This window comes from Paramormyrops kingsleyae, chromosome 5 (assembly GCF_048594095.1).
Source record: "Paramormyrops kingsleyae isolate MSU_618 chromosome 5, PKINGS_0.4, whole genome shotgun sequence".
In the NCBI taxonomy this organism is placed as follows: domain Eukaryota; kingdom Metazoa; phylum Chordata; class Actinopteri; order Osteoglossiformes; family Mormyridae; genus Paramormyrops; species Paramormyrops kingsleyae.
The window spans coordinates 2134474-2145000 of record NC_132801.1 but is presented as its reverse complement, the minus strand read 5'-3'; the positions used below and the strand labels follow the sequence as shown (position 1 = coordinate 2145000).

General features: G+C 48.5%; 2 protein-coding genes across 8 annotated transcripts in view; one reads left to right on the top strand and one right to left on the bottom strand.

Moving 5' to 3' along the window:
• Nucleotides 1-950, bottom strand: part of cc2d1a (coiled-coil and C2 domain containing 1A) — a 17950-nt gene extending 17000 nt beyond the window's left edge. The window contains exons 1-2 of the mRNA XM_023841012.2: nt 779-950; nt 1-87 (exon numbers count right to left, since the gene is read on the bottom strand). The exon at nt 1-87 is cut by the window's left edge and continues 1 nt beyond it. Coding sequence (XP_023696780.1) covers nt 1-56 — 56 coding nt within the window. The 5' untranslated portion in view covers nt 57-87; nt 779-950. The remainder of the gene's footprint in view (nt 88-778) is intronic.
• Nucleotides 951-955: 5 nt separating this feature from the next.
• On the top strand, nt 956-10527 carry LOC111858863 (uncharacterized). Of its 7 annotated transcripts, none has more exons than XM_023841019.2 (7): nt 956-1402; nt 1740-1778; nt 4034-5097; nt 5296-5435; nt 5645-5754; nt 5838-5924; nt 9691-10527. In XM_023841019.2, exons 3-7 carry the CDS (start codon nt 4044-4046, stop codon nt 9794-9796), a joined length of 1497 nt encoding a protein of 498 aa, XP_023696787.2. In that variant the 5' UTR covers nt 956-1402; nt 1740-1778; nt 4034-4043; the 3' UTR covers nt 9797-10527. The 7 variants fall into 7 exon arrangements, with proteins under 7 accessions (XP_023696787.2, XP_023696785.2, XP_023696790.2 ...); XM_023841017.2 differs by having other exon boundaries at nt 3948-5097; XM_023841022.2 differs by lacking the exon at nt 956-1402 and adding an exon at nt 1409-1610.

The window sequence follows — 10527 nt, the reverse complement described above, 5'->3', positions numbered from 1 at the left end:
TGCTTGGCTCGGGCTGCACCCTGGCCCCGAACGGGGGGGTTCCGACTGCGGCTCATGGAGGCGCCAGACACGATGCGCGGCTCAGGACTGCGAGCAGAAGGCAGAACCGGCGTCAGATGGCGGAAATGAGGACGCCCACGGCGTCACCTGCAGAGTCCAAGCAAAGCGCAACACGCCCGCAACGCAACTGTAAGGTGGACGAAGCGATTCCAGTCTCACAGAATATACACGGTCAAGGGACAGGCCGGCCATCTCCTTTCCTACACACCTGTGGGTAATGGTGACCGGTTTGACACTCGACTAAGCCCTGTGCACCGGCGTCACTCAAGGATCCACAAAACGTTAGTGGGTGTAACTGGTATGGTTACACAACACACCTTCCTGATGTACAGTCTCGCTGTTGATTTTTTTTTTAACAATTCCCTTCAATTTTACTTCACGCCGCCTCAGAAGTTCACCATTATATAAGAGCGCACTGAAGAGCTGTCGATCACTCACACAGGCTTTTTTGCAACAGGCTACGATTTCAAATCACTGTCACTCTACGACGAAGTTTGGGCTAGACATCGCATCCGAAATTACAACGCATGGCATGTATGCAGTTTAACACGTTTGCATTAGTAACGGTTTATATTAATGTTTCTGTATCACGTAGTTGAAACTAGCTGGTGCGCCGCGCGCAGATGGACCCATCTAAGCTGAAGTTAGCGAACCGGCTAGCTACATGGCTAGCAACTGCGCGTTGGTGTTTTGCAAACACTTAAGGTTTTTCTTTTACCTGTATCATACGCTTTCCACTCAGTGTCTGATATGGTTTGACATACGTCTGTAAAAATCGCTACGAATTATCGGAGATTCAATACAATGTCCGAAAACATCACGCTTTAAAGTAACCAGTGAGCTAGACTCACTAGCCAAGGACTCTGCTATTTACTTCCTGCTCGCCGGAGTGTTTCCCTGGCAACATAACTCCTACGTTTACGGCGAATGACACCTGGCGCGAGCCATAATATTCCACCAGTGTCGTAAAATGGACTGGCATGAAAACACCTTAAATGCAAATCGTTCAGATAAGTTTCTACATGGAATACCTTAAATGCAATACCTTTTGCTAGAAGTTTAAATCCCCGCTTCGTTTTATGAATCGGCTGCACAATAATTAATATTTCTTTCCGCGAAACGCATTTAAATATTTTGTGTATTATGATCCCAGCTTTTGTACAATTCTTGTTTATTTCTTCATCAAAAAGCAAAATAATTCAAATTTTGCGATCTATTATGAAAGAGTTGTTCTCGGTAGCCTTTCTGTCGCCGCTGACTAAAACTACAGATTCCACAATTCTCCTGGCACTCAGACAGACGCCATGTTTCCCCGCCAACTGCGAAGCTTCGGTGACGGAAGGTGCTGAACCCCGTATCTCTTCTACGTGCTAGTAATAAACTACGTGTGTGAAGTGGTGACCTTTCCTTGTAACTGTGAAGAGACACCATATGCGATGTAAAAATGTTTAAAATGTGCTACGAGACAGTGTGCTGGCTTATATGAGACATCTGCCGCCAGCTAACGGTCCCCTCTTAGGCTGCTGACTCGACGGCGAGCTCATATGAAAGTAAAGAGCTATAGTATATATGTTTTATTGTATAGTAAATACCAAGTAATACCTAAAGAAACATTAATCTCTGTGCAAATTTTAGTAGATGCGTTTTAGAAAAATGGCTAGGTTGGTTGTTTCTTGCAGATCATAGGAAGACCAAGCAGTGAGACCTGAAATCGCCAGGTAGGAGACACGGCAGACCCAACAAAAGGGGCCATGTGTGATCTTAGGGGACCGAGGAGGAGCAGACACAGTAAAAGGGGCCATGTGTGATCTTAGGGGACCGAGGAGGAGTAGACACAGTAAAGGGGGCCGTGTGTGATCTTAGGGGACCGAGGAGGAGCAGGCACAGTAACGGGGGCCATGTGTGATCTTAGGGGACAGAGGAGGAGTAGACACAGTAAAGGGGGCCATGTGTGATCTTAGGGGACCGAGGAGGAGCAGACACAGTAACGGGGGCCATGTGTGATCTTAGGGGACAGAGGAGGAGTAGACACAGTTAAAGGGGGCCATGTGTGATCTTAGGGGACCGAGGAGGAGCAGACACAGTAACGGGGGCCATGTGTGATCTTAGGGGACAGAGGAGGAGTAGACACAGTTAAAGGGGGCCATGTGTGATCTTAGGGGACCGAGGAGGAGCAGACACAGTAACGGGGGCCATGTGTGATCTTAGGGGACCGAGGAGGAGCAGGCACAGTAACGGGGGCCATGTGTGATCTTAGGGGACAGAGGAGGAGTAGACACAGTTAAAGGGGGCCATGTGTGATCTTAGGGGACCGAGGAGGAGCAGACACAGTAACGGGGGCCATGTGTGATCTTAGGGGACCGAGGAGGAGCAGACACAGTAACGGGGGCCATGTGTGATCTTAGGGGACCGAGGAGGAGCAGGCACAGTAACGGGGGCCATGTGTGATCTTAGGGGACAGAGGAGGAGTAGACACAGTTAAAAGGGGCCATGTGTGATCTTAGGGGACCGAGGAGGAGCAGACACAGTAACGGGGGCCATGTGTGATCTTAGGGGACCGAGGAGGAGCAGGCACAGTAACGGGGGCCATGTGTGATCTTAGGGGACCGAGGAGGAGCAGACACAGTAACGGGGGCCATGTGTGATCTTAGGGGACCGAGGAGGAGCAGGCACAGTAACGGGGGCCATGTGTGATCTTAGGGGACAGAGGAGGAGTAGACACAGTAAAGGGGGCCATGTGTGATCTTAGGGGACCGAGGAGGAGCAGACACAGTAACGGGGGCCATGTGTGATCTTAGGGGACCGAGGAGGAGCAGGCACAGTAACGGGGGCCATGTGTGATCTTAGGGGACCGAGGAGGAGCAGACACAGTAACGGGGGCCATGTGTGATCTTAGGGGACCGAGGAGGAGTAGATACAGTAAAGGGGGCCATGTGTGATCTTAGGGGACCGAGGAGGAGCAGACACAGTAACGGGGGCCATGTGTGATCTTAGGGGACCGAGGAGGAGCAGACACAGTAACGGGGGCCGTATGTGATCTTAGGGGACCGAGGAGGAGCAGACACAGTAACGGGGGCCATGTGTGATCTTAGGGGACCGAGGAGGAGCAGACACAGTAACGGGGGCCATGTGTGATCTTAGGGGACCGAGGAGGAGCAGACACAGTAACGGGGGCCGTGTGTGATCTTAGGGGACCGAGGAGGAGCAGACACAGTAACGGGGGCCGTGTGTGATCTTAGGGGACCGAGGAGGAGCAGACACAATAAGCACATCAAACTTTCCAATACACATATACTGTATAGTTGCTTGTAATTATTACGAGCATTGACATTGGTAGAGGCGTAAGTCAGTATATCTACTATTCTTTTACAAAATGGCACACCCCAGACATTGAGACAAACCTTTGTGTGAGTACTTTTACTTAAAAAAATACTTTAAAGTAAATTTAAAATGAAGTACTTATTACTTTCACTTAAGTAATATTGTTGATGTAGCACTTCTACTTTTACATATTTTGCAGGATATTTGTACTTTTTCTTAAGTACTACACTTCAGTACTTCCTCCACCACTGGTGAAAGCTAACTGTTTAGTGGGGCCTATTATTGACGGATCAGTACTGTGGGTCATTAATCCCTGGGGGCGCTTCATTAGTGGGTTATGAAGCAATAGACATCCAATACCTTTCCAGTCTTCGCCGATTCCTAAAACCGACAATGTTGGGCTGCACACAGGACACTTCAGTATGAGGTCTCAGTTTTAGTAATGGGCAGCGTGTTGAAAGTTATTGATTCATTCTCTGAGTGGCTGATTTGATTTCTGGCAGTGCTAAAACCATTACTTTACATTGTACCATTGCAATATGCTATCACGTGACTGTCTGTCTCAGACATTAGGAGGTGCCAGCATACTTAGCCATCTTAGGAATCCAGAGAATAACTCTTATGCTGACTGTGAAGCCTGTTGTGATGTCAGGGAAGGAACGATGAGGAGTAGTAATGCCAAGCCAGCAGGTCGCTGTGACAGAGGAGCACAGGAGCACAGTCCTGTCACACCAAGTCCCACAGAGACAGGCAATGAGATGGGGGCCTCACAGGTGGGTGAACCTGATCAGACCCCTGTGCCGTCATCATATGCCAGAAGCACACGTACTGGGGCGGCTGCGGTGAGAGCACACGGCAGGAGGCCTGAGCTGCAGTCCCAGCAGGATCAGAGGGCTAGCCGCTCAGCCATTGGGCAGGCTCACTCTATGGTGGAAAGAAGGGTCCGGAAGAGGACGGCCGTGTGGGGCATAGGGGAATGTGGGAGCAGGAGACGCTACAATCTGAGGACAGGAAGAAGGGAGGGCACAGGAACGAGGGAGGAGAGGTTTCAAAAGGAATTTGATGCTGAGATGGGGACAGAACAACATGGGATGTCATCCAGTGAGGTCCTCAGCAGCACTGACGGTCCAGGGGGACATAAAAGACATCCAGTTGCAGAAGGTGGCATGACTGCATCATTCATAGCAGGAGAGCAGGCAAGGCCGACTGAGGTGACCACTGCCCAGGGGACTGCAAGCAGGCTCCAGAGCCTAGCTGCTGGAGGGACTGGGAGTGGAAGGGACACTGAGATCAGGGGGCAGGTGGATGATGGAGCTGCAGTTCTGGGCTGTGCCGAGCTCAAGGGCACCAGCCATCAGTCACATGAGAGGGGAGTGGGCAACAAGGGCAGCCCCCGTGATGTGCAGAAGGACGAATGTGGCCTGGAGATGAGCGCATCCGGAGAAGACCCAGAACATGGCGGCGAGGAGGAGATGGGGAAAGCCGTGCAGCACGCCATACAGGCTGGAACTACGGTGCACTCCAGCCTAGCAAAGACTGCCGTTGGGGACTCTCCCCCCAAAGGTGCAGCCCCGCCAGTGACCTTTCCATCCCACACGGAGCCTGAGGTAGCTGCTGATGACAATGTCACCTCGCAGGCACCTCCCAGACCAGAGCAATCGCCGGCAGAGCTCCTGCACTGTCAGCCTGAACCCTCTGTGGCTGATATGCACAACGGTAAATGCAACTGTTTGTGCGAGCTTGATTTTTATTGTGGTTATTACATTTTGCTGGTGTTTAATTTGTTGCTTAAATGTAAGTTAGAATGATACAATAGAGTAAATCAGATAATAATGTTTCCTTCCTATTCTACGTCTTTCTTCGCTCTTGTTGTTCATTCATTGATTTTTCAATCCCCACCTGCCAAATCTGTAGACGTCTGGGTCCTCAGGATTCCGGAAACAGCAGATGAGGTGGGTAGCTCTGGCTTTTCCTTTGCCTCAGTGTTGCCCCCTACTGGTGAGAACCAGCCACTGCCTTGGAACCACCAGCTGATCCAGAATCTCAGCACTGAGGTATGGCAATATCTCCAGCTACATCTCGTCCACATTAAAACAGGAAGTCAGGTCTTACTTTAAATAAATATATTACGTACTCACTGGTAAGGAGTAGCATGAAAGGTGGTAAGCTGATTTGTCATTGATGGTATTGTTGACTGGACTGGCTGGTTGTAGACCACAACAGGGTCTAGACCCTCAATCCCAGTCTTCCCGGTCCCTCGCAGCCATCAAGACCACAGACCCACCCAGCCAGTGCTGTTCCTGACCCCTGTGATGTGGACGTCCCACCCGCTGTTTTCCTGTCTGACTCCCAGCTGAACAGCGTTGCGCTCGGGTGAGACGGGGGGTGTGTTCGTGTTCATTAGCAGAGGGTTTCCTGTGCGGTTACCGCTGACACGCGTGTCTGTGTGGCCTCAGCGAGCTGGAACGTGACCAGCCTACCGGCAAGCAGGAGGACGCCACGCACCTTCTCTGCGGGCTCGTGACGGAGCTCTCCACCCTCAAGTGAGTGCACCTCCTCCATCCTTTGTGTCAGCCTTCTCATTAATCAGTCCTGGTGAATTAAGCTATCAGCACTTTCCAGTCAGATCTATCAGGCAGCTATGCTTTCTCAAAAAGGAAGGTATATGCGTCATCACTGGCAAGTAGGACCGCATAGCTGAAGTAATTCACTTTTGAATACAGTAACCCTTTCACATTTGCCGTTTCAGTTATGTGTGAGTTGACTGTGAACAATTAATGGGAATATTTTTGGAGCTTGCTGAATGATCGCAGAAACTCGCGGATGAGACATAAGCCGAAAACAATACTAAAATCAGACTTGGGCATCATACTTTCTAGACATTTCACCCCGACATTAGGTACATGATGGTATTTAAAAAAAAATGTAAATCATGTAGGCTGCTGTAAACTCCAGAATCAGAGAGAACCCAAACGGGCTCATCAGTGTGGAAGCTGAGCACTAGGGAAACGAGGAGACCACGGAGGAGCCTGGGAGACACAGGGGAGTCGGGGAGGCACAGAGGAGTCGGGGAGGCACAGAGGAGTCGGGGAGGCACAGAGGAGGCACAGGGGAGGCGAGGAGGCACAGGGGAGGCAGGGAGGCACAGGGGAGGCAGGGAGGCACAGAGGAGGCGAGGAGGCACAGGGGAGTCGGGGAGGCACAGAGGAGGCGGGGAGGCACAGGGGAGCCTGGGAGGCACAGGGGAGTCGGGGAGGCACAGAGGAGGCGAGGAGGCACAGGGGAGTCTGGGAGGCACAGGGGAGTCGGGGAGGCACAGAGGAGGCGGGGAGGCACAGGGGAGTCGGGGAGGCACAGGGGAGTCGGGGAGGCACAGAGGAGGCAGGGAGGCACAGGGGAGCCTGGGAGACACAGGGGAGTCGGGGAGGCACAGAGGAGTTGTGGAGATCACCCTTCAGTCACATGATAGCTGTCTTTGTGACCCATGTTTCTCAAAGTAACTTGTAAACTTTTCAGCACTGTTAATTTTGCATGTTTAAAAATGTGTTAAAAACATAGTGCTCACAGTGGGAACTTCATACATAATAGGGCATAATTTACATGGTTTGTATATTATATAATAAGGTCTAGATAGGAAATGACAAAGCAATTTGGCATGCAAAGTGTATAGTACACTACTATTTCTTTATAAATTAGTAATATATATTTTTTTTATCGTTCTGGCTAGCAGATTGTTATAGGGATTGAGGGGGCAAGAATTATTTGTGAATTTTCACATTTGTGGGTATCACCTGGTCCAAACCTCGCAAATGTGAAGGGGTGACTGCAGTTAACGTGCCTGAATGATTTGTTTGTGCACTTCTTTGTGACTTTTAGAGGTACAAATCAGCTCAGACCGGTGTAGTGTTAATTTCGTCACCTATTTTTAATTTAGTCTTAGTCTTAGTCTTGTGCCAAATGTCCTTGTTAGTTTTAGTCATATTTAGTCATTCACATATCTTTTTTTGTTAGTCAAGTTTTAGTCGACTAGAAGTCTCGTCATTTTAGTCTAGTTTTAGTCAAAAGAAAACTCAAGATATCTTGGTCAAGTTTTAGTCGACTAAAAGTCTTTTAATTTTAGTCTAGTTTTAGTCAAAAAAGAACTCAATATATTTTAGTCTAGCTTTAGTCAAAAAATTGTAGTCTTTTTTAAAATAACACATTATTACTGAGATTATTACTGATACACATTTCAGTAAAAAAAAGTGTTTCACATATCTCAAACATTGGTTAAATGTCATAATTACCTGACAAAATACACTTGTTGAATGATTTTTGTTGAATGCAAATGTTAAACGTGTCTGGTTTTCAATTTCTGATTTAGGAGACACATTCACAAATGATTAACCTGTTCTGAAGAGCATTTTATTTTAACCAACACAATTCAAAAGCTGGGTCCCAACAGACTCCGACTGACAACTTAAGTTACAAAGATGTCGTTTAAGGTTGGTGGTGTTTTTCCCCGAAATTCTTTGTCCGCAGTGTTTCCCGTCAGTTATGATGACACATTCTGACTTTTTGTCAGTATCATTGTACTTAAAATGCGACCAAATATCGAGCCTCTTCCTTCGACCTAGCATGTCGTCGTCGCTCGTCACTCGTGTTCGCTTTGTGTGTTGTGTGTTCAGCAGGAGTATGAGACCTGTAACTTGAGCAACAGCGCGAAGCCGCGAAATCGTTCTGAATATTTTAAAGCCGTAACAGCTGATGAAAAAGCAGAGACGATTGTAGACGAAAATGAAGAGAGATTTTATCTTAGTTTTTATTTTATGCAAAACATTTTCGTCTCGTCTTTTTTCGTCAACAATAATCCATGTTAATTTAGTCTTAGTCAGCGTTTTTGGACAGTGGTGCCGTCTTGTCATCGTCTCGTCTTAGTCATGAAAAAAAAGGTCGTTGACGAACATATTTCGTCTCGTCTCGTCTGACGAAATTAACACTAGACCGGTGCAGTGCGGTTAACCTTGGTCACAGGTGGATTAAGCACAGCTCAGGCCTGTGAGAGATGCAGCGTGTAGCTCAGTGTTTGGTAACAGCTCAGTCAAATCTGCACAGTAATGACAGAGTAACACACCCTGGGCTGGGGATCCCGCCACCGACCTGTGTTTCTGCTTCCGTCATCCATCCATCTCGGGGACCGTGAGGGATGTAGTAGAGGGGACTCACCAGCGGTTGTGTCCATGCACAGGGTCACGCATTCACATGAGGCATATAATACGAAACACGCACAGAGCTGTCATGGAGCCAGCTTACTGTAGGTACGAGTGCTGGGGGGCTGAGCTTCCACAGAGTGATCAGTAACAAGTGCCAGATACTTGTGGAGCCAAAAGAGCTTCACAGACTAGGCTTTAGGAAGCTCTCGTTTGTGATCAGAAATACTCTGCAGTCAATCTGTCATTTAAAGGGCAGGTTCAGGTACAGAACAATCAGCACAAATATCTCCCAAGAGGGAACCTGGGTAACAAACAGTCTAAGTGCAATATGCAAAAACACAGAAAGGCATCTAGTGGTACCAAGGGAACCTTTTTGAGATGGAACAAGTCAATGATAGACGGTGACTCCCCTTGAGGGTCAGTGGGAGGGGAAGTCAGGTTGGGCTTTTCCAGAAGAGACGGAAGCGAGGGATTCTACAGTCTGGGTGGAATTGGGCAGCTCACTCCACCTCAGAGTAACCATGCATGTAAAAGCATGGAGGAGATGAGTGAGAGAAGGTAACCCATCACCGGTGAACGGCGGTAATGAACAGCCGTCATGCGCGCGGTCACTGCCCCGTACCACAGGTCCCTGCCGCTACCTGCCCGTGAGCCGCGGTCTTCAGCCAGATCACCGAAGCCTTTGGAACCAGTTCCATTCCCAGTATGGAAGTGCGAATCACACAATCCAGGCTGTCCCTGGGTTAAGAACGTCCGACTTCTGAACAGTTCCTACTTACCAACGGACTACCATAAAGCCTGCGTATAACTTATTATTGTGATCGGAAGTGCGCTCGTTACAAAAACACACTTCTGAGCACGATGCACAGTTTTATATTTCCTCAGCATTTCCAGAATAACAAGTGTCCGTGTTCCTGGCCACGTCCATCTGGCCAGGAAGGGAAGGCAGGAACCTCGGATGCACAGCCTGCTTGGCCACTGCTGGATAAGCAGCCTGGGATTAGATGGTTGGCTGCACTTAATGACCGCAGCTGTTCATGTATGTAGCCGCTCGCGGACTAACGAGATCCATTCATTACTCAGCATTTGTTGTTGTCTCCTCACACCCCATCCCCAGTCGGATGGTCATGGCCGCCCATCGGGAGCTGGAGAGTCTGCGTCGAGGCAGGACCCCGAAGCCACCCCTGCGCCGGCCCTACGGCCCCAGACGCCCCGAGCCATAGACAGCCGTCCCCCAACCCCTAACCAGGCACCTACTGCAGATCCAGAGAGCCGACCGGAGGGGTCCAACCCTGCATCAGCCCAGACAAGCGGTCCTGGTTCTTCTGAATAGATCAGTCATTTTCCACTTGTCTCTTGACATAATTGAATAAAATATTTGCCTAGTTGAGTTAATCCAGCTCTTACTTTGGACTGAAGCTACTGTTTTGCTGTGGTAGAGACAGACAGCCTCCACTCACTATTCCACTGGCCACATTAACTCCAGCATTTCACTCAGGTATTTACACTCACTCTGCATGCTCGTGTTTGCTCTAGCATCTACTCTGAGCCCCATCATTTGTTTGGAGGGGGGGGTGGTTATACTGTTTTACTGTCCAAACGTAGATGGCACCCCCCTCACAGTTGCCCTAAGGTGGCGTGTCTGTAACCTAGTAACAGTAATGCTTATTTCTAATATATTTTACAAAACATTACCTGAACCAAAATTGTGGTGAATACGTGGGTTCATTGCCCCAAAAGTATATATTTTTCTTGTTATATATTAATATTTCTTGTTTATTAGTTAATATATTATTAATTTCTTGTTATATACTAATGTTATCGAGTGAACACGGTTTTTTCTTGTGCTCACGATGTTACATGATTATCTTGTGCGAAAAACTGGAATTATGAATCATGTTGGTACATAAGAAATTATATCGTGTACACTAGATAAACTTTACCTTTTGCATAA